The 27613-nt window shown below is 46.2% G+C and overlaps 1 protein-coding gene across 4 annotated transcripts; it reads right to left on the reverse strand.

Annotated features, from left to right (window-relative positions):
* TBC1D2 (TBC1 domain family member 2) lies at positions 1-27533 on the reverse strand. 4 transcript variants are annotated; one of them, XM_083481707.1, is made up of 14 exons: positions 26302-27533; positions 21743-22181; positions 19365-19503; positions 18323-18464; positions 15739-15875; positions 13869-14041; positions 10929-11315; positions 9330-9440; positions 8349-8533; positions 7333-7809; positions 5739-5859; positions 4701-4886; positions 4082-4203; positions 1-1966 (listed from the first exon to the last, which is right to left on the reverse strand). In XM_083481707.1, the coding sequence occupies exons 2-14, from the start codon at positions 22151-22153 to the stop codon at positions 1765-1767; spliced, it is 2793 nt and encodes a 930-aa protein (XP_083337833.1). In that variant the 5' UTR covers positions 22154-22181; positions 26302-27533; the 3' UTR covers positions 1-1764. The 4 variants fall into 4 exon arrangements, with proteins under 4 accessions (XP_083337833.1, XP_083337832.1, XP_083337831.1 ...); XM_083481706.1 differs by lacking the exon at positions 26302-27533 and having other exon boundaries at positions 18323-18461; positions 21743-22414; XM_083481705.1 differs by lacking the exon at positions 26302-27533 and having other exon boundaries at positions 21743-22409.
* Between the last annotated feature and the right edge of the window lie 80 nt (positions 27534-27613).

Genomic DNA, 27613 nt, shown 5'->3' on the forward strand with positions numbered 1-27613 from the left:
CCCCCCAGCCAAAAGTCGCTGGAAGTCAGTTCCGGCACTTCTCAGGTGGGCACCATTGCCATTCTAAGAGAATGAGGGAGGTGTTCAAACATTTAAAACACATTCTCTCCAAAGAATCCTAGGAACTGTAGTTTGTCAAGGGCCCTATAATTTTTAGCTCTGTGAGAGGTAAACTACAATTTCCAGGATTCTTTTTTGTTGGGGGGGGGCCTCTTTTAAATGTACGCTTTGTACACGGCCTTGGACTGGGCAGCCCTCATAATGATGACACTTTCAAGCAGGGGACTGCCCTCTGACCACCCTTCAAAAACCGCTGTAAAGCTGGACACACATGAGCACCCCAGCACAAACAGTCCCAAAAGCACAGGGAGGAGCGGAATGAATAGCAGGTGGACCTGCCCCATCTATCAAAACAGTTAGTATCCTGAGACCAGCAACATTTCTTTTGCAATATGTCAAGAGAATGCCCTTCCCTGGAATGCTTAATCTACCTTTTAAAAGGTAAAGGGACCCCTGACCATTAGGTCCAGTCGTGACCGACTCTGGGGTTGCAGCACTCATCTCGCTATATTGGTCGAGGGAGCCGGCGTACAGCTTCCGGGTCATGTGGCCAGCATGACTAAGCCGCTTCTGGCGAACCAGAGCAGCGCACGGAAACGCCGTTTACCTTCCCGCCGGAGTGGTACCTATTTATCTACTTGCACTTTGACATGCTTTCGAACTGCTAGGTTGGCAGAAGCAGGGACCGAGCAATGGGAGCTCACCCCGTCACAGGGATTTGAACCGCCAACCTTTTGATCGGCAAGTCCTAGGCTCTGTGGTTTAACCCACAGCGCCACCCGCGTCCCTATAATCTACCTTTTACTAGCCTGTAAAGAAATAGTCTGTTCACACTCAAATTTCACTGTTGCTTCAACACAAGGAATTCCACTTCTTGGCATTTTTGGCTGGTATGGCACTCCTACATAGATTTATTGTAAACGGACTGCTACTGGTGAGCACTTAATGTAGAGCCACACTAAGTACATGCAATTGGGGGGGTGGGGGTGGAGAGAAGATGTGAAATATCCAAAAACTCGTGGACAGGGTGCTAAGCAAACATGAGAATATCCCCTCTAAGCGGGCTGATCAGGAATCCTGTCCAGCAAGTGATTTTTGGTAGTTTCTGTGTACGTGCATATATGTACCACATCGCCAGTTCCTTACAAAACCAGAAAAGCAGAAGGAAAAGAATTTCACATAGAGTTTAAGGTGTGAAATGTATATGGAAATCAACTCCAAATCCACTGATTAGCACATCCAGTCAGGGACAATTATCTGAGTGTATGTATGTATGCACAGACCCATGACTGGTCCTCATGAGGAGACCAGAAGGTGCTGGTACTTCACTAGCTTGTTGTCTCAGGTATTTAATTCGTATCTGTGAGTACAGAAACCACACAGGCCCAGAGTGATGGATTGTGGGTTGAGGAATGGGGACAGACCTCTAAATTGAGATCTACAATACCTGATGTTATCCAAAAAGGGAAGCAGACTGCAGAGATTTTCTGGTGCGGTGACTTCTTGGAAATATTGTACACCACACGCTACGTCAAGAAAAGGCCTTAGTGAGAAACAAGGCTTCCAAAGTACATGATTTTTTTCCAGTTCACTTGAAGACAATCCAGTGCATCTTTGCTCATGGGTAGCTAGTGTTAACACTTTTTTGTTTCCAAAGTAGTGAAAATTTATGTTTGAAAGCCAGCTGTGAGGAGGAAACTGGAGTTACATATCTTCTTCATCCTCACTCACGGCTCCATTCGAGTTGCTGGCAGCATGTTCTGCCTGTTCCTTCATGTACTCGACTTTTATCTGCTCCAGTTCTCTCATCTCAGACTCCAGTTTTAACCTGTACACTCGGCGCCGATTTTGTAAAACTTTCATGGGAAATGGGTTCATGTCACTGAAGGCGATGTTCATCAGCTTCCTGGAAGAGGGCAAGCATATGAGCCAGAATTTTTAAAGGTAGCTTGGACTAAGTAGACATTGAAGAGAGACTTGTGGGAATTCTACATGCTATTTTGGCTTCCCTCACAAAAATGGGGCAGGATTTCTGAAAGAGGTTTGTCTTCCAGAGACAGAAAGTGTCACCCAGGGATCAAAGCTCTGGGTCTTCTCTGCACCAGGCCCTCATATTTCAGGCCACATAAGATTAGGAACACCCTTAGATGCAGCTGTGTGCCAGACCAATTTACTGGTTCTCTGCACCACTGTTCTAAAACAGTATTTCAAAATTTACTACTGGTATTTTCCACAATTCTTTTTCTGCTAAGGAAGGAACCTCTCTTCAATACAGAAGATTCTGGGGAATGTTTTAGGGTGAGCACAAGGCCAAGTCTACTGGACTAAATTACAGGGCTGCCCCAAGTAATTTTGCTGTCTGAAGTCATGGACAAAACGTTGCTCCTTTTGTGTACTGGATTTGCAGTGGATTCTTAAACACTGGCAATGGGACGGCATCCTCCACTGCTCCTAAGGCTCATTTAGGGGAACAAGGCAGGCTATGGGCAGCGCCGGATTTATGTATAAGCTAAACAAGCTATAGCTTAGGGCCCCACTCTCTTGGGGGCCCCCGAAAAAAAAGAGGAAAAAACCTGGATGTACATTTCCAAAATATAAGATAACAAACAAATAAAATAAAACCTACATACAGCAACAGTGTTTTGTGTTGTGTAGCCTCCTATGAGGTAAGTAATGGGCCCCGCCTGCTAGCCTGCTCCCTAAACTATCACATATAAAGGGTCCCATTACCTTCAGTAGCTTAGGGCCTCATCAAACCTAAATCCGGCCATGGGGTTCACACAGCTCTGTTTTCTAGTACTTCACAGGTGTCCTGACCCCCCAGAAACCTCAGCTCGAGGTATCAGCCTTATTATGCCTAATGGTAGGGCCGGCCCAACCTGCCACCTTCTGTGAAATGAGAATGCAATCTAGAACACACCTAATACAACCCAGAGGCTAAGCATTACAGAGGGAAAATGAGTTGTAGCAGGACATCTGTCCTTCAGGAAAACTGGTCGACCATTACTGATCTGCTCATTAAACACTCCTGATAAGCTTTCCGACGAACCCCAGGATTTCCTGGAATAAAGGATTATTATATACAATAACATGGACCTATGTTTTAGATGTGCAGGTTATATTTGCCGGTGATCAATGAAACTATCAAATACACAGGCAAACACGTTCAAGAAGAGGCAGGATTCACCTCAGAGCCCAAGGGTATATATAAGGGTGTATGCTTTTAAAGGAGTATTGTTTCAGTGTTGCCTCAGGCATTATTTTCACACACCGCATCATGTGGAAGCCACTTCCCTGTGGTGCTGCCCCACACAACTGGAGTGTGAACATTTCCCCATCTGATCAGCAACTCATATGCAGTGTTGCACATTAGTTTGAGGGAAATGGCTCCAGCATGTCTCTGTGTGTGAGAGAAAAAGGTTTCACTTTAGCCCTAACCTAGATGTACTTGGTTTGGTTCCTAGCCTCTGATTTGCCTCAGATAAACATGGCGTCAATGCTATTCATCATCATCATCATCAACTTTATTGCACTAGCCAAAGGCCATGGCATCATTCTCAAAGGAAACAAAAAGAAAGACAACAATAACCATAAAAACATCAGGGACTGTGAATACAATGAACCACGGTCACATCTCCTAGAAATTATTTGTTGCATATGCTATAATAGCAGGGGGTTCTCAGATAGAATGTGCCAGCTTAAATGTCCGAATCACCTTTGCAATTCACCGCTATTTTATCTAGTTCTTTTCTCCTGATCTTCTTAGCTGCCAATGCATATAGTGCTACTTTATAAGTTACGAAGTCATTAGCATCACTCAGCAGCCATTTCACCCTTTCCATCCTGTTCGAGTGTGTTCCATTCGTAAGCAGGGGTTTTATAAATCAGTCTCTTGCTATTTCTATTCCTGATCTGTGCCTGCCTCAATCCCAGTTTTTGAATTTTTCCAGTTCTCTGAATGACAAACTGTCACCTGACAACCACAATCCCCATCCGAAACACTTCCTGACGTCATCCTTACCTGCCATCACAGATGGTTTTGGTAAAAAAACGCATGTACTGGTAAATCTCCAGGCTGTCCTGGATCCTCAGTATCGCTTCTTCGTTGTATTTAAATATGGCCAGAGCGTAACGGAATATCACCTGAGACAAAGAAAAACATGGCTGACGGGGATGTCATAGGAGGGATGGAGTCAGAGCCACACAGATGATAAAGGTAACATCACTGAGGCAGGAAGATATAGGTTCAATAGACACATCGGAAGCCTGTCCTAAATGCCTGGTTGCTAAAACATCTCTGCATAGACTGATACAGTGGTACCCCGCAAGACGAAAAACGCGCAAGACGAAAGAGTTTTCCGTTTTTTGAGTCGTTCCGCAAGACGAATTTCCCTATGGGCTTGCTTCGCAAGACGAAGCGTCTTGCGAGTTCTTGCGAGTTTGTTTCCTTTTTCTTAAAGCCGCTAAGCCGTTAAGAGCCGCTAAGCCGCTAATAGCCGCTAAGCCGCTAATAGCCGTGCTTCGCTAGACGAAAAACAGCAAGACGAAGAGACTCGCGGAACAGATTAATTTCGTCTTGCGAGGCACCACTGTATATGAAGTGAGAATGTAGAAGGGATAGGAGGCAGGGATACTCTTACCTTAGTACCTTCATAGAGAAAGGCATCCCATACTCTGAAGAGGATATCGCTAACAAGACTGTCTACAAATACGACCAAGAACCAATTGAAGGTCACCAGGCCCAAGTCGATTCGGTGCTGCTCCAGATGAGCTGCCAGCCTGGGAAGCTTCTCTGACAAGAAATCTTTAAAGACTCTTTGATCCACCTGGATTCAGCAAAACATCAATAAGAACCAATAACTGTATTTGAAAGGATGCTTTGTCAGTACTTTCTCAGAGTCCTCCAAAATCCGCAGGGGTTAATTGTACTCATAAGCACCTGACCGATCTAACAAAATCAAAACTTTCGACTCGCGGCACAGTACAGTTATAGGGATATACACACAAGCTGTGGTTATACTTTCTGCAGTGGAGGCAGAACCAAGAGAACGAAGCACAAAATCTGCTTCCAAAGCTTCCCCACTCTGATATTGTGGTTACAAAATGATTTGTGTGTGTGTGTGTGTGGCCCTCCAAACCCTGCTCCTTTTGGTCATTTTTTTCTTAAGTGTGTGTGTGTTACTGACTCTCCCGTAGGTTCCTTCTGTGATGCCAAAAGGGGTTTTTTGCACTCCCCCCTAAAAAAAAAAACCCTTTAAAAAACAGGTAATCCTAGGATCCCACGGTACTGATGATCGCATTGGTATGAGCTACAATTGAATGGTTTGTGTGTAACTTTATGCCAAACTAGTTTGGCTTTGCATTATGTCCAAATTAGGCCACAGTGAAGAAGGAATTAATTAGTTTTAAGGACAATTTGATTCTTGACATCATGCAAACCACTGGATTAGGTGTGAAGCTCCATTATTTTGTTAAGTAATCAACTGCCTAGTTTAACATGAATCGCAGAACGATGTAAGCCAGGCCTGTGCCAACACCTATGTGAAGTGTGTTGGAATTTTTCCTCTAGAAGCACCTCTTCCATCATAAGGATATGCAATCCTTTTAAAACAACCCGTTTTTCTTTCACCCATGACTATCCTATTGTACGGCTTGGTGGGGAGTCCCAGACTACTTACTTGTGAGCCTATTAGTGTGTTGCTATAATAATCTGGAGGCATTAGGTTTTCAGTGATATGAATTAGGCACCAGAAAGCGATTTCCTCTTCCTTTAGAACCAGTAGTGCAATGGCTGCCAATCTGGGATGAATAAAGAGACATCACTGTTAAGGAAAGCAGGCAATAATGGCAGGCAGTTCTTACAGCTACGGTCCTTCAAGCTGGAAAATTCCCACAAGAGGAAAATGGAGAAGAAGCAGGAAGTTTCTTCTGAAACTTAACACTACATGTAATAAATAGGCAGCCCACTTGTTAATTTAACTATTCAACAGGTGCCATAGTAGCTGCCAGTTCTTACTGTGGTGCCCTAGTGGTTCTTTCTATGGTGTCTTGCAAAAGGTCTCAGTAAATATTCTTTCAAAAAGCTACTGCACACAAGAGACTGACTGATCTTCCTGGTCAGTTTCTGTTTGCACTGGCTTTTCCTGCACTGAACACAACACTCTTGTCGCATGTACATGTTTCACTGGTTGCCAAGATTGGATACACACCTGTTCTGAACAGAGGAGAGATACAAATAGCTTCTCTCGACAAGTGAGTGCAGAGTAAGCTAATGTAGGTGCCTTTCCCCCACTGACTGTGGGTAGTTGGTGGGGCAGTGTGGCGGCAGCAGTGCCCACATCATTTCTGCCTCAGTCTCTCTTTCAGATGTAGCAGCCATTTTGCGTTAGGCCACACGCTCCAAGGCAGCCATTTTCTCCCTGGTGACCATGATACTCTCTCAACATTCCCAATATGATCATGGCCCCTGGGCCCCAAAAAAGGTTGGCAACCTTTGAGTAAGAGCAGCTCATCTTTTCAGCAGTTTTCTTGTGCAAATAGGCACAAGAAAACATTTGGCTGTTTGAATGGTTTCATGTGCGCCTTATAGCTTTGTCAGAACACAGCAGTTCCAGCTGGAGTCATTGTCAAATACATCTCATGACTAATTTTTCACATTATACTTAGATTGTATAGGGAACTTTTTAGTGTTTGGTGTTTTAGTGTGTTTTTAATATTGTGTTGGGAGCTACCCATAGTGGCTGGGGCAATCTGGTCAGATGGGGGTGTTAGTGGGTTGTTTTTATTTTGATACTATATATTTTGGTTTTTACGTTGATCTTGTTCTGTGGACTACCCTGAGACCTCCGGGCATAGGGCAGTATACAAATTCAATTAAACAACAACAACAACAACAACAACAACAACAACAACAACAACAACAACACTACAGTGGTATCTTGGTTCTTGAACTTAATCTGTTCTGGGAGTCCATTCGACTCCCGAAATGGTTCAAAAACAAAGGCGTGGCTTCCAGTTGGCTGCAGGAGCTTCCTGCACTCAACTGGAAGCCACGTTGGGCGTTTGGCTTCCAAAAAACGTTCGCAAACCAGAACACTCACTTCTGCGTTTGCGGCATTCAGGAGCCGATTTGTTCGGGAGCCACGCCATTCAAGTAACAAGGTACCACTGTAAACTATTATTATACCACTGTAAATTATTATTTTTACTGACCCTAATATTTGTTGCAAACATAGAGTTTAAAAAGGTCAGCAATGAGCTAGCACCCTTTACCTGTTCAGTCCCTGGCAATAGCCAATGGTGGGATTTTGCAGAGAGAATGCAAGCAAAATCCTTTGGAGTTTGGGAAGAAGCTGGGAAGCAGGGGAATTGAAGTGCCTGTTGTTGGTGAGCGTGCGAGGCAGATCCAGCTCAATCTGTCGGGAAGCTGGGTGCTCAGCAGCTTCACACTTCTGGAGCAAGTTTTGGTAATGGCCTGGAGAGCGAACGTGCTGGACCCGCCTGCTCACAATCCATCTCCACACTCGTTGGCGGTGGTCTATTGGGACGCCACAGCGCAGCAAGCTCTTTAGCTCTGAGGAGGGAGTTAGTTCCCCAAGATTATTCCACCGGTCAGAGAGAGTTTTCTCCATGGCATCCTGGTTCAGGAGGTTACTGGATTTGATCTCCAGAGCCTGGATTTTTGCCAGAAGCTTCCAGTCTGCAGCTTCGTACTCAGGAATTGTCATAAACCCATAGTCATCATACTGGCTGAACGGTCAAAAGAGAAGAATATGGGGGAAAACATCAAGTTCTAGAGCTGTCAAATTAATTAAAGAAAAGTTTGTAAACTTCCTAATAACAATTATTGTCATTATTTTTAAAAATGTATCTTGCCAAAGATCTTAATGTAGGTCCCTGTTTGACAATAAAAAAGTAAGATAATGTACAGTTTAAGAATGATATAAAATGCTACCACTGACTGTTTGAAGGAAAAAACAGCTCATATTTTCTTTTGCCTTTCTCTGCTACAGTAACACACCAAAATCAAAGGTAACCTCATAATGTAAGCGAGTCTACCCTCATCTCGCAGCCCCACAAGTGAAAATGTGCCTTTGTGGATTAAAAATAGGATTATCAAATAAAGCTTTAGCTGATAATCTGCCAATGACAGCTCACGGACAGTAAGAATATAAGGATTGTCTGATGAATCAGACCCATCTAAACCAGCGTCATATTCCAGAAACAGCGAGCCTGGTGAAAATAAAAGAGCGCTGCCTCTATTTTAAACACACACACACAGCCATTACTTGATTGGGCTCAGATGTGCAGGGATCATGGCTTCCTCCTTCACACCCCACTGAAGTGCTTCCTGGATAAGGCCCTTCAGCATCTCCACATGTTCACTGGCAAAGTCCGGTAGGCCTTGCAGCTTCCGCAAAATCATCAGGTACTTGCTCTCAATCTGGCAGTTGTGGGCTTGCAGGCGAGCGCACTGGAATTTAAAAAAGGGTTGCAGTCAGAATATGACCATGGCTTCCTGTTGTTGTGTTATGCTCAGAAGTAGCCACAAGCAACCTAAGGTCAGACAGCTGAGGTTGGCTCCTAGAAAGCTGGAGAGCATCACAGGCAAACACACAGAGAACCAACAGAAAGATCCACACCTCACATTCAACACACATTTAAAGCACCTTGACTCCCCTCTCACCCCCAAATTCTGGGAATTCTCAGAGTGGTTCCCTCTTCCCAGGGAACTCTGGGAATCATAGCTATGCGAAGGGAGAGGAATAGGGGTCTCCTAAAAATCATCAGCACTTTCAACAAACTACAGTGGTGCCCCGCAAGACGAATGCCTCACAAGATGGAAAACTCGCTAGGCGAAAGGGTTTTCCGTTTTGGAGGCGCTTCGCAAAACGAATCTACTATGGGCTTGCTTCGCAAGACGACAATGTATTGTGAGTTCCTGCTGGTTTTTTTCCCTCCCCCCCCTTTTTCTAAGCCGCTAAGCCGCTTATCAGCTGATCCGATCAGCAGATAAGCCGCTAAAAGCCGCTAATAGCGCTAATCCGCTAATCCGTCAATGGGCTTGCTTCGCAAGACGAAAAAACCGCTAGACGAAGAGAATCACAGAACGGATTCTTTTCGTCTTGCGAGGCACCACTGTACAGTTCTTTGGGGGAAAGCTACAGATGTTTTAAAGTCGTATAATACTGTTATACAGCAGATGTATAGTGCAGACGGGGCCTAAAGCACAAACACTGGACTTTTTTAAAAAAGACTTTGCTTTTTACCTTCATCAATAAGGTCTTCTCTTTCTGCGCTACCGTGCTCCAGATTTTCGTAACCTGGTGGATTTCGCAGTTCAGAAATTGGTTCTGAATCTTGTACGCTTCTAAGTCATCCTGGCAAAAAGACAAGATACGACACGTAGAAATAACCTGTTGGCACAACTGTAATTTGTACACCCAAGAAATTTGTTGGGTTTATGAATGGACAAATGGTGTCTGACAGAAAGATGGGGGCAAACTGTGTCGTTGTCGGACTCTTTCCATGGCTCCTCAAACAGGCCAAGGGCACTGGTGACAAAAAGCAACAGAAAGTCCTATTTTGCAGACAGATAGAAAACATTACATCTCCAACCTGGTGCACTCCAGATGTTGAGGGCTCCTTTGGGATGAAGGAGCATAGTGATTTTTTTTTTTTAAAGGAGACTGAATCCTCTGCTCAATATCATATTCCGGGCTGTTTCTTAAAGGAGCTGCTATGGTATCTTGGTGCACACAGACTTGCCACAAAAATAAAACAGAGGTATAGAACGATGGGATAACATATCACCAAGGTGCAACTGCAGAAGGAGTGAGGTCATAATCGTCACCTCCTCCTGTACCCAGGCCAAAGCATTTTGCCACCAGAGATGGTGCCCCCTCCCAGTGATGGAAGCTGATGAGACTAGCAGTTAATTTTTCCTTCAACACCAGGGATGGGATAGTACCTGAATCATCAGGACAGATAAGGGCCCCCAGGACAGCTTGTGCAGCAACAGACAAGGGATAGGGGACTAAAGAGGCATTTGCCTGTTTCTCCTGGGCATAGTCGGCCAATCGGTGTTAAAGAAGGACAGAACTTTCTTTATGTATGCTACAACAGCAGCAAGAATACTTATTGCAAAGTATTGGAAGACACAAGATCTACCCACCCTGGAAGAATGGCAGATGAAGGTGATGGACTACATGGAATTGGCAGAAATGACTGGCAGAATCCGAGACCAGGGAGAAGAGTCGGTGGAAGAAGATTGGAAGAAATTTAAAGACTACTTGCAGAAATACTGTAAAATTAATGAATGTTAAAGAGATGTTGGATTGAAAACAATGCGGTATTGGTAAAAAGATTAACAAGAGTATGTAAATATGGATTGATAATGGTGGAAAATATATATTTATAATAGGTTAAGATGTTGAGTAAGGACAAATGACAGAGGGTAAGAACTTGCTGAATTAAATATCTGAACTGGAATACAAAAAGGGAGGTGTGAGGAGGTCAGGAAACTAGCAAATGAAGTATAAGATATGAAAATATGGACTTTTTTCTTTCTTCTTTCCCCCCCTTCTTTTTAATTGTTTTCTATTCTGCATTTTTCACGTGTTTTGTTTTTGTGTATTTGTAGCTCTTTTTTCTTTTATTAGGGTAATTTTTGGTTTTTACTTTTTATGTTTAAACTTTGAAACTCTTTATTGTTTGTAAAACTTTAATAAATATTATTTAAAAAAAATAAAAAAGAGGCATTTGCCTGGGGAGTATTTACTGTTGTGCCGCCCCCAACACATTTGCTCCCCAAGGCTCTCCCCAATGGTAGGACCGGCCCTGCCATTGCCCCATTTGCCTCAGAGTACCTTCAGGTGTTCGATCTCTTCCTGTTGCTTGTACAAGGTCTCCATGGGAAGGGTGTCTGCCTCCCCAACAGAGTCAGGCATGTCTCTGGCGAGTTGCTCCGTCAGCTTCAGGATGACTTGTTGCTTGGCCTGGTTTTTGTCCATCAGGAGCTGCACGTGGCCCTTCAGCTCCCCGATGTGCTCGTCCTTCAAAGCCAGGCCCTGCTCCAGCTCCTTTTTCTCCATCTCCAGCGCTTCAACCTGTTTATTCAGCTCGGCAATCTGCCTCACTTTGTGCCTCACCAGCTCCAGCCTATCCTCCTCCTTTGCCGTGACCAGGTACCTGCAGGACTCTCGCTTCTCTTGCTGGGCTGCCTCCAGGGCTTTGTGGAGAAGCTTAACCAGTTCCTGTAAAAGTAAACATGGGGGGGGGGACCCTTAATTTTCTAAAGGCAGCTTTATAAGTCATACTCTGAACAACTTGGAGGAAGCGCAGGATTCCAAAGTGATCAAACATACCGTATTTTTCGTCCCATAGGACGCACCTAGTTTTTTGGGGGGGAAATAAAGGAAAAAAATTTTCCCTTTATTCCCCCCTCCCAAAAGCAGGTCAGGGAAACCGAACCAGGTTGAGGAACAGCGGGATGGCGGCGCTCCGCCTCCCTGCTGTCCCCCGAGCTTGTGGGGCTGGCCGATGTCTGCCCGGCGCGAGGGGCACTCTGCATCAGGGCACCCTGCCCGCCGGGCGGCAGGCTGCTATCCGCAGCGTGGGGAGCCCTGCGGGGAACTCCCGCAGGGCTCCAACACGCTGCGGATGTCTGCCTGGCGCGGGGGGCGATCTGCTTCAGGGCGCCCCTCGCGCTGGGCGGCAGGCTGCTATCCGCAGCCTAGACATCCCTGCGGGACCTCCCACAGGGCTGCCTAGGCTGCGGATGTCTTCCTGAAGCCTGGAGAGCGAGAGGGGTCGGTGCGCACTGACCCCTTTCGCTCTCCAAGCTTCAGCAAAAGTCTGCATTCGCCCCATAGGACGCACCCAGATTTCCCCTTCATTTTTTGAGGGGAAAAAGGGCATCCTATAGGGCGAAAAATACGGTACATTTCTGTATCTGGAAAGGAACAAAGAATGATGCATTTCTATCATATGAGGATGAGCTAATTTTCCATTCCAACTATAATTAGTGAGGACAGTAAGCCACAATGATTCTTCAGATACAGTTCTGGAGGAAATTCCCAAGATTCAGAGAGTTGATGCTGTGCTGATATTCTAGAAGCACAAATGAGGCGTTAACTACAGGCTAGTTAAATTTACATTGATCCTGCAACAAAATGATAAAAATCATAATCTTCGAATTAAGATAAGACGTTGAATAATTTACCAGTTAAAATGAAACGTATAAGAAAAGTGTTTTCTTAGTTTTTTTTTTAAAAAAACTTCAGCTGTATAATCATGTTTGATTTGGCAAGACTTAGATACCAAATATGGCCGCCACCAGTCTTCCATAAAACAATCAGATTTTTGTTCCTCCGAGAATTCAACTTATTTTAGAAACCTTTTGACAGCCTCACCATGAAAAAAACCTAAGAGCACCGTTAGAGAATCAGCTTGTATTTCATAATAGCTTAGATGTTCTAACTTCAGTTTCCCCCCCAAATATCAGGAACAACGTTGTCCTTCAGCAGTTGCACAGGAAATGCAGTTTTCAGCGGGGAGTCTGGATCACAGGCTGATGCAATCACTCAGTCTGTGACCCACTGTTAGGCTTCTGTAGGATGGTGCCTCTGTGAGCTACTAGAGAGAAATTGGTTCTTAGAATCATAGAATCATAGAGTTGGAAGAGACCACAAGGGCCATCGAGTCCAACCCCCTGCCAAGCAGGAAACACCATCAGAGCACTCCTGACATATGGTTGTCAAGCCTCTGCTTAAAGACCTCCAAAGTAGGAGACTCCACCACACTCCTTGGCAGCAAATTCCACTGTCGAACAGCTCTTACTGTCAGGAAGTTCTTCCTAATGTTTAGGTGGAATCTTCTTTCTTGTAGTTTGGATCCATTGCTCCATGTCCGCTTCTCTGGAGCAGCAGAAAACAACCTTTCTCCCTCCTCTATGTGACATCCTTTTATATATTTGAACATGGCTATCATATCACCCCTTAACCTCCTCTTCTCCAGGCTAAACATGCCCAGCTCCCTTAGCCGTTCCTCATAAGGCATCGTTTCCAGGCCTTTGACCATTTTGGTTGCCCTCCTCTGGACACGTTCCAGTTTGTCAGTGTCCTTCTTGAACTGTGGTGCCCAGAACTGGACACAGTACTCCAGGTGAGGTCTGACCAGAGCAGAAGACAGTGGCACTATTACTTCCCTTGATCTAGATGCTATACTCCTATTGATGCAGCCCAGAATTGCATTGGCTTTTTTAGCTGCCGCGTCACACTGTTGGCTCATGTTCTTCAAGCTATACTGGCAGTTATCCCTCTTAGCTGTAACTCTGAACAGTTCTCCAGTACCTGGGCACAACCACACAAGTATTCCAACCATTTCCCAGCCTTGGTTCCACAACCATCCCTCTACCACAACCTAGTAAAGAGGAAACACACTATAGCTCTAGAATGACCCTTCTGCCAGAGCCCAGAAGAAAAGGCAAATTAGAATCTGGACTTGGGACACAGTATTTAGATGCTAGAAGAGAAGATGGGTGTGCTTCCTTTCATAATACCTTCTAATGCAGCGTTCGCCAACCCAGTACCCTCCAGATGTTTCGGACGACAGCTCTCATCAGCCCCAGACAGCACATGTTTGGTCCTGTTCTTCTCTTGCCAACAACAGTAATGCATGAGGCAGAAACACACCTTTCTTGTACAATATTGTGTCAAGATCAAAAGGCAGTTAAGCACATTTCCCCATAGATCAAAATGGTATGGTGACTCCATCCATACCAAACGCACATGTCAGGGCAGCATTACCTTCTGAGCTTTGACATCCTCTTCAAGGACCAAAATTTGGTGCTGAAGAGAAGCTGTTCTCCCATCTCTTGCCCCTTCAGCAAAACAACGCAAACTCCTGCTTTCCTTTTTGTCTTTTCTAACCAAAGGTGGCTTTAGCCTTGACTTTGGATCCTTCTGCGTCTCTGTTGTGCCTGAGGAAGAAAAGAACATAGCACACTTTCCTGCTTCCCAGTGGTGGCACAGATTGTTTTGATCTGTGGTTACCGGCAACTGTGGTGACTGGCAACTTGTGTGTATTTGCAATAGCAAGATGAGGTGGGTGAGTGAGTGAGAAACGGTTTAGATGGACAAAATTTGAGTGAGAGAGAAAGCAATGTTCGATATTAGACAAGGCTTGTTTTACGTCTAATGAGTACATAAGCAGCACTTCTCGCCAGCAGACTGGAGGTAGGAAGAAGGGCCCGATCCATGCATTCTAGGTCTAGAAAATCCAGTACAGTGGTACCTTGGTTTTCAAATTTAATCCGTTCCGGAAGTCCGTTCCCAAAACCAAGGCGTGCTTTCCCATAGAAAGTAATGCAAAACGGATTAATCCATTCCAGACTTTTAAAAACAACCCCTAAAACAGCAATTTAACATGAATTTTACTATTGAACAAGGCCACTGATCCATAACATGAAAGCAATAATCAGTGTACTGTACTATAAAATAAATAAGACAGTATTGTAGATGAGAAAAATTAAAATTATTATTATTATTTTTTACCCAGACTGATGATAGTCATTGTTTGGATAGGGCGCTTTTATCCATTTCCACAGTCAGACAACCAATCAGTAGCTGAACTGGATTCCACACAGTCACAAAAACAAATTAACCGAAAAAGCCTCAAAAACAAAAATGCAAAATAGCAAAACAAAAGCGCCAAACTTAATCCATTCTGGAAGTCCGTTAGACTTCCGAAATGTTCGAAAACCAAGGCGCAGCTTCTGATTGGTGCAGGTGCCCCAGAAACAATAGCCGGCAGCTATTGGCTTCTGAAAAATGTTTGAAAATTGGAACGCTTACTTCCAGGTTTTCGGCGTTTGGGAACTAAGGCCTTTGAGTACCAAGGTACCACTGTACTGCATACTGGGCCCAGAATTCACACAGCAAGGTATTATAGAAATTCGAGTCAGGTGTTCCCCACCCCCACATCTGAAAGTTGGACATTCTGGTGTATGGGTGCATCTTAGCATGTGCAAATGTTTTTGCAAGTTTGTGCTACCATGGGTCTATGCCCAGGTTACCTAGAAATGCTTAATTAAACCCTGATATTTACTAAGAATAAATCCCAGAGGCTTCAATGAAGGCTTTTGTGCTCACTTTTCCCCAGTTTCTCCCTCACAGCTGTGCAGAATAACCAGTGTCGGATTAATGTATAAGCTAAACAAGCTATAACTTATGGCCCCACTTTCTTGGCCCCCCCCCAAAAAAAAATTTAAAGGGGAAAAAACTGGGTGTACATTTCCAAAATATAAGATAAAAAACAAATAAAATAAAACAGCAACAGTGTTTTGTGTTGTGTAGGCTCCTATGATGTAAGTCATGGGTCCCGCCTGCTAGCCTGCTCCCTAAAACATCACTGGTTTGCTCATTTCTATATATAGGGTGCCTACATTCTGCATGTGCAAATGGCTTTAGGTGCCTATTAGGTCCATAAATTACCATTCAACATATTCAACACCAAAAAAACAGCGACAATTTGTTGTTGACAAAGGACAGCTGGACATATAAAGGGCCCCATTACCTTCAGTGGCTTAGGGCCTCATCAAATCTAAATCTGGCCCTGAGAATAACAAGTAAGCAATGCTATTTTTAAATGTCCTCACCATCGTGCAGAAATAAGTACCTGCATCTTCCGCTTCAGTTTCTGCCTGCTCTTCATCGGCTGCGTTTTCAAGGTCGTCTTGGATCCCCTCAAAACAAGACATGCTACCATTGTCCCTCCGGCTCTGCCAGCTACCATAAAGATTATGCACCGTGTTCCTAGAAGCACAGAAGTGCATGGGAATGGTTAGGCAGAACCTGTGAATTGCCGTATTTTTCGCCCTATAGGACGCACCGGCCCATAGGACGCACCTAGTTTTTTTGGGGGGAAATCAAGGGGAAAATTTTTATTCCCCCCCCCCCCAGGTTTGCGCAGCCATCCCCAAGCTAGAAGAGGGAGACAGAGCGCTCCGTCTCCCTCTTCTGCCTTCAGGGACAGCTTGCCCCGCTGTCCCCCGAGTTTGTGGGGCTGGCGGGGGGAGAAGCAAGCTTGCTTCTCCCGGCGCCAGCCTCCAGATCAGGTCGGGGAATAGCGGGGTGGCGGCGCTGCGCCTCCCCGCTGTCCCCCAGCTTTTGGGCTGCAGGCTGCTGCCCGCAAGCCTTGCGAGCCCGCGGGACATCCCGCCGGGCTTGCAAGACTTGCGGATAGCTTCCTGAAGCCTGGAGAGCGAGAGGTGTCAGTGCGCACCGACCCCTCTCGCTCTCCAGGCTTCAGCGAAAGCCTGCATTCGCCCCATAGGACGCACACACATTTCCCCTTCATTTTTGGAGGGGAAAAAGTGCGTCCTATAGGGCGAAAAATACGGTAATAACGCTTAGATGCCGCTGGCTGTTTTGGTACACTCATGCCACAATGCAACATCTTCCTGCAACAACATCCAGCCGTTTCCTAGTGACTTCGGACGGTTTTTTCATTTAGTAGCCATTGCTCCCAGCTGTTGCAAACTCACAGGACTTCGACTCACTTAGGGCCGGGTTCATACATGCATGCTCGTCATCTGATGACTGTATCATCATTCTTCAAATACAGTGGTACCTCAGGTTAAGTACTTAGTTCGTTCCGGAGGTCCGTACTTAACCTGAAACTGTTCTTAACCTGAAGCACCACTTTAGCTAATGGGGCCTCTTGCTGTTGCTGCGCCGCCGGAGCACAATTTCTGTTCTCATCCTGAAGCAAAGTGCATAACCTGAAGCACTATTTCTGGGTTAGCAGAGTCTGAAACCTGAAGCGTATGTAACCCGAGGTACCACTGTACAATGTCACTTCCTGGAGCTGGTTCACACATTCAGCAGTAAGTCATCAAGTGTATATTGATCATATGTAAAGAGATCAAGTGAGGTACAAGCATATGCGCAACAGAGAAATCTGCACAAAATCTTACAAAACTCAAACATTACAGTTGCGCCTAAATATTCTATCTGAATGTAATATGAACAAAGAGGAAGGTTCATGGGGGAATTCTTTGCTCTTGCATAATGTTTACTTCCCCACATTTTTGCTTCTGAGTAACCTCGTTTCTCCCTGGTTGCTAGGGAGAAACAGCTGTTGGGTGGGGAGCACAATGTTTTCTTCAAGTCCTTCATGGACACAGAATCTGAGATTTGTAGTGTTGGAAGGGACCCTGAGGATCATCTAGTCCAGAGTTTCCCAAACTGAGGTCTCCTGCTGGTTTTTTGGGACTACAATTCCCACCATTCCTGACCACCAGCTAGGGATGATGGGAGTTGTAGTTCAAAAAGAGCTGGAGACCCAAATTTAGGAAACCCTGACCTAGTGCAACCCCCTGCAACGCAGGAATATGGTTTAGCTAGAGGGGTCCTTGATTGGATGTGGCACAGCTTTCCTTAAGTTCTTATGCAACATCTGTGAGTTTACTGAAATAGTGATTGAGCCATAAATGCTTACAAGAGTTGATCAATGCAAGTTGTGCACTTTCAAGCCTTTCCCTTTTTCATTTAATAAAGCCCAAATACACATTTAAGCATATTAATAATTTTGTTTTTTTAAAAAAAGTATAATGTCACCTTCCATAACAACATCTTCCCCCTCTATAGCGACACCCATGCCTACAGCAGGGTTCCTCTTTCAGGCCATCTGTTTGGCTCTCGCCTTTCAAAACTCAGGACACAAAGGAGCATTTGTTAGACCTCGAGATGTCAAAAAGACTCTGCTGCTAGTGGTGCAACAGACTTAACACAGCTACCTGCAAGGCTCCCCACGCTGCAGATGTCTGCCCGGCGCGGGGGGCGCTCTGCTTCAGGGCGCCCCGCCCGCCGGGCGGCAGGCTGCTATCCGCAGTGTGGGGAGCCCTGCGGGGAACTCCTGCAAGGCTCCCCACGCTGCGGATGTCTGCCTGGCGCGGGGGGCGCTCTGCTTCAGGGCGCCCCTCGCATCAGGCGTCAGGCTGCTATCCGCAGCCTAGACATCCCTGCGGGACCTCCCTCAGGGCTGCCTAGGCTGCGGATGTGTTCCTGAAGCCTGGAGAGCGAGAGGGGTCGGTGCGCACCAACCCCTCTCGCTCTCCAAGCTTCAGCAAAAGCCTGCATTCGCCCCATAGGACGCACCCAGATTTCCCCTTCATTTTTGGAGGGGAAAAAGTGCGTCCTATAGGGCGAAAAATACGGTAGTTTCCAGAAATTCGAAAAAAAGAGATAAAAACAGTTACTGTATTTCAATCCAAGGATGCTTGAGGGAGATGTTCTGAAGAGCGTGAGAAGGCTGCAGAGGCGCTGGGAGAGAGGCTGCCTTCGGGCCAACGACATCTGTGGGGGTTTTCACAGGCGGCAAAAACTCATGTTCTGCCTCTGCTATGGAGGGAAAAAACAAACAAACCAGCTGAATCAATGGGATTCAGACACACCCAAGCTAAAGTTATAGGTGCATCAAGCACAGCAGGGAGAGAGAACTGCTACCAGTGCATTCTCTGTTGTCTGTTACACAAATATTGTTCAGTTGTGGGTGAACATATCAGACGACACAGCGATTCTTCAAACAGCTCTTGTTTATTCACAGGCCAGAACAGAACTGAACTGAAGGGTTCAGCCAGCCTGCTTATATAGAGCTCCACTAGAACGCAACAGTAACCATTTTCTGTAACTATCCAATCACTGAACGTCACTTTTGATCCCTTATTTGCATATGTGGACCCACCAATTTTTGGCAGTGACAGTGGGGATAGAGATGGGGATAGCATGGGTGAAGAGATATAAACCTCTTTGCCAGTCCAGCACCCTGACAGGGATACTAATCTGCCCCACCCTGGTCATCCAATTTATCATAAGATGAGCTGCTCCTCAGCTGATCTGCATGAATCAGCTGAGGAGAGGAAGCTGTGTCTTGTGTGCGCTGTGCATGTACCACTTGGGGCTACAGCCACCACTGGGGAGTTTTCCTAGGGTGAATGCGGTCCTCAAACTAAAAAGAAGTTAGCAAACCCTACTTTAGCACTTAGGCTGATGTTGTGCAATTTGTGCGCAGTGAGGAAGCAGATTCTCTCACACGTGCGCGCACTCTCTCTCTCTCTCTCTCACACACACACACACACTCACAAGTCTCAGCCCTGTCAGAATTCTGTTTGCATTAATATTTGTAGGATCAAGCCCTGCTAAATGGCTGAATTTATGCAGCACCAGCTAAACCACCACTGGCGAAATAATCCTGTCCCCTGGGGTAGGGGGCAACACATTTGCTCTGCTGATGCTACTTACTATTGTTAAGTGTGGCGTCATTCACACAGGGGAAATCTGTGTCATCCTCTGCCGGACTTCTAGTCTGGTTACTACAGAACTCCCAGCGTTTTATCTGCAACTGCTGCAACCAGTATATCATGGTCTGTTTGTCGACAGCCTACAGTTCAATTTGGGGGAAAATTATTAAATACAGGATCTGTGTAACTCAGGGAGTTGCCTACAGATACAGCTAAATTCCACAACAGATAGACTTCAGCGACAAACCCAACCTCATCACAACAGACCATGGACTTACCAAAATCCAGTATAATTGGGGAGGTTTTGACGCAGTGTAAGTTTGGCTTCCCTGTGCAAGCACAGGGCCTAGTGCAGTGGTTTCCAAGCTTCCCGCCCCATGGACCACATGAAAATTGCTGCGTTTTGGCAGGCTAATTAATGATTTTTTTGCCTGTTGTAACCATTGTAATGTTCTGTGCTAGACGCCGAATGATTTTTAAATTGTGTTTTGATTGCTTCTTAGGCTTCTTATATATTCTATTTTGTTGCATTCACTAAATCCAAATTGTAATACAATAAAAAAAGAAAAGAAATAAAAGTAGCAATCAAAATAAAGTTAAAAATTCAATATGAATATTCAGTGCGGTGGATGTGCCATCTCCCGCCATCAACCACTAGGGCCTAAACTGAGGAACCCCTTGTCGAAAAGACGTGGCCGGCATTTGAACTGACAAAAATCTAGCTCCCTCAGCCTTTAGCAGGTGGGTCAGTCTACCGCATCTGCTTTTGTGTGTGTGTGATTTTCACTTATGAAACAACGGATTGCTCTGCACACAACAGTAATCCATGGTTTGTTTTGGCATGTGTTTTTTCTGAACATCCAAACCCAGACTAGCAGACTAACCATGGTTTGTTTTCTGGTAACAAACCACAATTTGAAGCCATGGCTTGTTGGCAGCTCGTGAACTATGGCTTGTTTTAACTACAAACTTAACAGCCGTGCTCAGCCATGGCTTATCAGGACACTCCACCGCAGACATTTGCCAAGCTACAGAGGCATGTGGCAAGAGTGGCTGGGAAACAAACTGTGGCTTGTTTAATCATCTGCAGGACAACTGGTGATTTGTTGAACAAACCATGGCCGAGTGTTATGTACAAATGCATCCAATGTAAAATGCCATGTAGACTGAGTGTGCTGTCTAAAATGATAATAATGTACAAGAAAGTCTTCCCCACCAACAATCAGCAAAAGTAACATACTTGTATTGTTTTAATAATCTTTGAGGCAGAGGATGCTAATGGTCTCAGGACTTCGGGATACTGCCATGAATTATTAGGGTTGTGTTCTGCTTTAAGAAAAAAATCAGTAGGAAATCATGTTTAAGGCAATTTCCTGAAGACAAGAGCTTTCTTCTTCTCAAACCATGAATCAGGATATTTTGTAAAGGGAAGAGAAAATTGTGAAGTTCATGCAACCCAAAGGTTCCAACTCCTTTATCTTCTGCCAATATTAAAAAATAGGGATTACTTAAACTTGGCTCTGCATGCTAATTTTATTATTTTTTTGTCCTCCAAGAGTCTGCAGCCAAGAACCATTAAATGTCAGAACAGGAGAAGATTGGGATTCTGGTTAACTGAACATTAAACTACAATTGGATGTAGCTGTGTAAACTACACCAAGATAATGCTGGCTTCTCAATGGTGATAGAGATGTTAAAACATGTGTGTTAAATGGAGCAAAACATGTTTACCTCTCCTGTATATAAATGTTCCCGGTTCTTTGGACACAATAGTAAAACACTGGTTATAACATGTCCTAAAGGTAAAGGGACCCCTAACCATTAGGTCCAGTCGTGACCGACTCTGGGATTGCGGCGCTCATCTCGCTTTATTGGCTGAGGGAGCCTGCGTACAGCTTCCGGGTCATGTGGCCAGCATGACAAAGCCATTTCTGGCGAACCAGAACAGTGCATGGAAACGCCGTTTACCTTCCCGCCGGAGTGGTACCTATTTATCTACTTGCACTTTGACATGCTTTCGAACTGCTAGGTTGGCAGGAGCAGGGACCGAGCAACGGGAGCTCACCCCGTCGCGGGGATTTGAACCGCTGACCTTCTGATCGGCAAGTCCTAGGCTAATTCAGGAAATTCACAGCTTCAGCTCTGTGGAAACCCCCAAGCGCATCGAGTCTCCAGGACAAGGAATCCAAATAATTTATCCGCCAACACTAGTATGGCTGGTCTGCCTTTGTTTCCATACTTTCAGTTGAGCACAAAGGGTAGATCCCTGTCTGAGATCCCTTTAGGTCACCCTATGAGAGCAAGTCCCATTGCATGCCACCAGCCGCAACATGCACATTGCCCCACCACTAGCCCAAACCAGCCATGTATTCCACATACCTGAAGGATAAATGCTTTGCTGGGGGTCCTGATTTCAAAAACGCCCTCTTCCGCTCCCACCTTAAGATCAAAGCTAGCGCTGGCTAGCTCTATGCTCCCCAGAGGGTTCATGTCCTGTGCTGTCCTGTAGTAAAGTAAGTTGCATTTGTTTTCATCATAGATGAACCAACGCGACTTCCAGGTCTTGATTGGGGCTTTTGCAGAAAATTTGTTTAAATAGCCACAGAGTTGTTTCTTGGGGGTTTCTCTGCCAGGTTTCAGATCCACATTCTCCGACTTTTCCCTGGAAGGAGGCCCACCCCCGTCTAGGGCGCAACTGATGCCGCTCTCCGTATCCTCTGCTTTTTCCTCTTCGGGCTTACTGGAAGTTCCGGCCACAAGGCAATCTCTGCTCTCAGAATCCGGCTCCATACTCCACCGCAGGGCAGATCTTGTGTTGCTGGAAAGCAAGCAGCGAAAGACAAAACAGCCCAAGATAATGTTGCTGAGAAAGAAAGCATATGCTACATGCATGTAAGTCCCACAGTTCAAGATATCTGCTGGTTAATAGAAAGACGTGCCTCTTGGCAAACTTCCTTCCACAGCCCAAATCTGGCAGCACTTCTGCTTCTCCAAACAGCTTCCTCGCATGTACGGAGGTCATCACGCAACTCACATGGCAATGGAGACAAACCAGAAGTAGTGAGTGCGTGAAAAAAAAATGCAAGTAGGTCCAGGAAATCAGCCTGCTTGCAGGTGGGCTGGTTTCTATCTCTGTTCAATATCTGCTGGTCAGAATTTCCCGTTCCCGGAGTTTCTTGGGCAGGTTACCAGTATAAGTGAAGGTAAAGGGATCCCTCACCATTAGGTCCAGTCGTGGCCGACTCTGGGGTTGCGGCGCTCATCTCGCTTTACTGGCCAAGGGAGCCGGCGTATAGCTTCCGGGTCATGTGGCCAGCAGGACTAAGCCGCTTCTGGCGAACCAGAGCAGCGCACGGAAACGCCGTTTACCTTCCCGCCGGAGTGGTACCTATTTATCTACTTGCACTTTGACGTGCTTTTGAACTGCTAGGTTGGCAGGAGCAGGGACCGAGCAACGGGAGCTCACCCCGTCACAGGGATTTGAACTGCCGACCTTCCGATTGGCAAGTCCTAGGCTCTGTGGTTTAGCCCACAGTGCCACCTGCATCCCACAGGTTACCAGTATATCATGCCATTAATGTGCAATGCCACTTTTCAGCCACATACTGTCAGTTGTGAGGGTAAGGGCTGCCCTTGAAAGGCATCCTAAACTTCAACGGGTTCAAAATGCCTGTTGCCTGGGGCTGGGCTGATGCATGTACCGTATTTTTCGCTCTATAACATGCACCCGACCATAACACGCACGTAGTTTTTAGAGGAGGAAAATCCATAGGCATGCCACCCGTAGGCATTCCCTCCATAACACGCACAGACATTTCCCCTTAAAAAAGTGGAGGAAAAAAGTGAGTGTTATGGTGCAAAAAATATGGTAATTCTGCTGTTGTCCCTCCCACCCCCAGTTGCCTTCCTCTTCATTTCCAGGGCCACTTATGGGCGCTGATTCTTAAGCACTAAACAGCCCATGACTGATGCTTGAAGGACCACCTTATCCCATATATGTATATGCCTTCCTGTGAACTTTGTTCAGCATCAGAGATCCTGTTCCTAAACTCAAGTGCAGCAAGTGGGAACAAGGAAATGTTTTTCCAGTTGCTTTGGAATGCCCTCCCTATGGAAACCAAACTAGCTAAGGACATTAAGATTATTTCAGGAGTGATTACGGCTGGCCGAGTAAGAAGGCTGGGTAATTTTGCTGCAGGTTTGCTGAGATTTTCTCAGCTGCTGCTCTTATTATATTCCTGCTGCTTTTATTATACTGCTTTGGTTGCATTTTATTGTTCCTCTTTTTATAGCTTTAAATTTTACATGTTGCTAGCTGCCTTGAATCACCTAGTACAGGGGTTCCAGACTGTGGTCTGTGGACCACAAGCTTCATTCAGACAATCCATGGCTTGGCCACTTTAAACATTCCCATTGATATTTAGCTGTATTGTTATTCCATTTCTTATATTGTATTTTCTTGTCTTTCAGTTTGCTTCCTGTGGAATGCAGGGTGCAATACAATAAAATAAGATGCAAGACAGAAAAGCAGCAATAAGAACCATGACTGAAACCATGCAGTATTTAGCACATTGCAATTACTGCACCAAAGTGCACAAGCATGCGCAGTGTGTATGGAGGTCTTGGGATGCCCAGACGACAAGACCCCTCTCTTGACTTCACTGATGTGGTCCAAAGGAAAGGAGATCAATACTTTTGGCACCAGCTTGCTGCAGGAGTTGCTGGAAGGAGGCCTTCAAGGCACCATCCAACCATCTTAAGGACTCCACTCCAGAAGAAGAAGAAGAGTTTGGATTTGATATCCCGCTTTATCACTACCCGAAGGAGTCTCAAAGTGGCTAACATTCTCCTTTCCCTTCCTCCCCCACAACAAACACTCTGTGAAGTGAGTGGGGCTGAGAGACTTCAAAGTGTGACTAGCCCAAGGTCACCCAGCAGCTGTGTGTGGAGGAGCGAGGAAGCGAACCCGGTTCCCCAGATTATGAGACTACCGCTCTTAAACACTACACCACACTGGCTCTCATCAGATTTGTGTAGGGCTGGCTCAGTTTTTTCTTCTCCCCAAAATATCCCACAAGGCAGCAGAGGTTTAGGATCAGAGTTTTCCTTCTCCTAGATGGGTTCCCTTCCCAGGTGGACGGGTCCCATCTGCCCTTCACATCCCTCTACTGTACCTGCAGACACTGTCTTCTTGACCCTTGGACCTACTATTGGTCTTGTCCACTCAACCCACCAGAGCCTTCTTCACATGCAGGAGAAGTCCCTAACTGACTGAGAGTTTGAGACCCATCAGCTTCCCTCACCTGGTTTGGTTGGCCAGCCAGAGCCATTTCCTGGGGTGTGGCTGCATCCTGACAGCTTCCAGGAGCCACAGGTGAGCACTGAGTGCAATGTGGGGACCAAAGGTGGACAAACTACTCCAGGAGGAGCATGACATGTCCCATACGTAGGAGCCAACTCCTAGGGGCCAAGATCCCTTTGGCCTCCCATAAAATATTTGAGCCCCCCGCCCCCAATTGATGGGCATTGCCATTCAAATGGTGTGTGTGTGTGTGTGTGTCGCATTATGTGGTTGATTATGAAGGGCGGAGCTTACCTGCCCACCCATATTTTATTCAAGTTGGCACCCCCCGGTCCAATAAAATTATCCATTTAATGCAAAAAGGAGGGGTTACTGGAGCTAAGAAACAAAAGCACTTGCACAAAACGAGTGATGGGATAGATGATGGGTGGGGTGAGGAGGTGTCTCAAGCAAACACCTCAGCCACATTAGCTCTCAACAACCTACCCCCTTGGGCCACTGAACTGGCTAACAAAAATAAACAGCGCAGTTTCCCTCACCTATCATCGCCACAGGTGCCAACCCCCTGGGGCCCTGGGTGCCTGAACATCCACAAAATTCCCCATGAAGGGGCTGGGCACCCACAAAGTTCCGTGCCAGCCAGGGTCATGCACACATTGCATGGCACCCATGGCCCTGGGCACCCCCGGTCATGGGGCCAAGATCAGATCAGATCAGAAGAATCTTTATCTGCATCAGCCATAGCAGTAAAATAAAACAAGATGTACTGAAGACAGAAGGGACGCGGGTGGCGCTGTGGGTTAAACCACAGAGCCTAGGACTTGCTGATCAGAAGGTTGGCGGTTCGAATCCCTGCGACGGGGTGAGCTGCCGTTACTCGGTCCCTGCTCCTGCCAACCTAGCAGTTCGAAAGCACGTCAAAAGTGCAAGTAGATAAATAGGTACCGCTCCGGCGGGAAGGTAAACGGCGTTTCCGTGCGCTGCTCTGGTTCGCCAGAAGCAGCTTAGTCATGCTGGCCACATGACCCGGAAGCTGTACGCCGGCTCCCTCAGCCAATAAAGCAAGATGAGCGCAGCAACCCCAGAGTCGGCCACGACTGGACCTAATGGTCAGGGGTCCCTTTACCTTTATCTTTACTGAAGACAGAGTTAAAAACTTAACTGTACAAAATACATTTCGGAGGTTTACATCAATAATCAAATAGTAGATCTTATTCTAATTGCCCCCGCTAAAAACCTTGCAGTTTTTTGCTGTCACCTGACGCCGGGCCAAGCTGGCTGGCACTCTTACCTATCACAGTACTTCCATGCTGCACCTGTTGAACTGCTTTCTTTCCTGCTGTCAAAAACTACCCAGCTCAGTCCTTCAAGTAAGAAAAGTGGCGTCGCTAAGGGAGTTGGGGGAAAACAAACAAACTCCACTCAACAGAGGAGGACCGCATGTGCGCAGTGGCGTAGCGTGGGGGGTGCAGGGGGGGCCGGCCGCACCGGGCGCAACACCTGGGGGTTAGGGTTAGGGGGCGCAAATTACTTGCCTTGCCCCGGGTGCTGACAACCCACGCTACGCCACTGCATGTGCGTAAAGTATACCCAAATTTGCCCAAGCAAGCGAGCAAGTCACTCTTTCCGCTCTTACCTTCACTCGCCCTCCGAGCGGACTTCGGCAGAAGCAGCTGCGCCTGCAAAGGGCCCGATCCGCTTCCTGATCAAACGGCAGCAAATGTTATGGGGCAAGGATCCAGCCAGCGAGCAGCGGCTGTTTCCTGGTCGGCTGGGGCGGGGCGGTGCCAGGCAGTCCCGGCATGGCAAGCCGCGAAGGAGCGGAAAGCAAAACAACAATGGATTCCGCCGCTGCGCGCTTGGCGGGGGAAGCGGGGAGGCGCGCCTTGCCGTGTCTTTCTCCAAGAAATATTCCACGTTCTTGCCCGAGGCGAGGGCGATTTTTTCCCCGGAGAGCTCGAAGGTTTGCGGCTTATTTTGCGACGCTTTAAGCTGGTCCTGATAATACCTGGCTGTAGGTTTCCTATCCACCCCCGATAAAGTTGCCTGCGCCTATTTTATTTTATTTTTACTTATAGGGAAAGGACACCTTACAGGTTGCAGGATGCGCAACAGCATGCCAGTAACATGTCATGCGCATAGCTGTCAACTTTTCCCTTTTCTAGAGAGGAATCCTATTCGGAATAAGGGAATTTCCCTTAAAAAAAGGGAAACGTTGACAGCTATGGTCGTGCGAGATCAAAAGCTGCACAAAGCCCGTCTCTTTCCCGTACAGCTGCTAGAAGTCGCTGCGCTGGGCAACTTGAATGCACGCATTCGCCTTTTTGCAAGCCCGCGCGCACCGCAGATTTAATGGCTTTGCAGCCTTGATTCCCGCGATGTCGCCCGGTACCAGCGAATGCCCTCAGATGCCTGATCGGAAATGCTTTGAGGTTTACAGCAAGTTGCACGGGACTGGCGCAAACTCCTGCAAGATAAAGACCCGAGCGCCCTTGAGCGATAAATCATCGCGAGCTAGATTATCGTAAAGCCTTGAACTTGGAAGCTCAGATTCACGCGCCATTTATTTATTATTCTTGCAAGAGCAAAAAACGAAGGACATGCTCGTTTCTTTCAGCAACTTAGCTAGCACAACCAAAAGCTGCGTCTAATTATCCGTTATTTAATACTGGCAAACTATCCTGTGCTGTTATTATATAAAGCGTTATTAGCTGAGTTATTGATTTCAGGATTCCACTTTCTTTCTTACGATGCCCTTTAAAAAAACAACAACAAACCACTCTTAATACCCTAAGCAGTTTCTCTTCAATGAAAAGAACCCACTCCCGGGCACTAAAGGCTGCTGAAAGGGCAAGCAAGTCTCAGACTCTGAGGCGGGCCTGATCCTTAAGGAACCACCACGCTCCCTTTAAATATAATGGCCAGGATGAGATTTCTACCGCTGGCAT

The sequence above is a fragment of the Podarcis liolepis genome, assembly GCF_965112155.1.
Source record: "Podarcis liolepis genome assembly, chromosome: 17".
Taxonomy (NCBI): Eukaryota; Metazoa; Chordata; class Lepidosauria; order Squamata; family Lacertidae; genus Podarcis; species Podarcis liolepis.

Coding starts and splice junctions, on each gene's coding strand:
- TBC1D2 (XM_083481705.1), bottom strand. CDS start 22,255: ATGCATGTAGCATATGCTTTCTTTCTCAGCAACATTATCTTGGGCTGT. Junction 8,534..9,329: donor AGAAGACCTTATTGATGAAG/GTAAAAAGCAAA, acceptor TTTAAATTCCAG/TGCGCTCGCCTGCAAGCCCA. Junction 7,810..8,348: donor GCACATCTGAGCCCAATCAA/GTAATGGCTGTG, acceptor TTGACCGTTCAG/CCAGTATGATGACTATGGGT.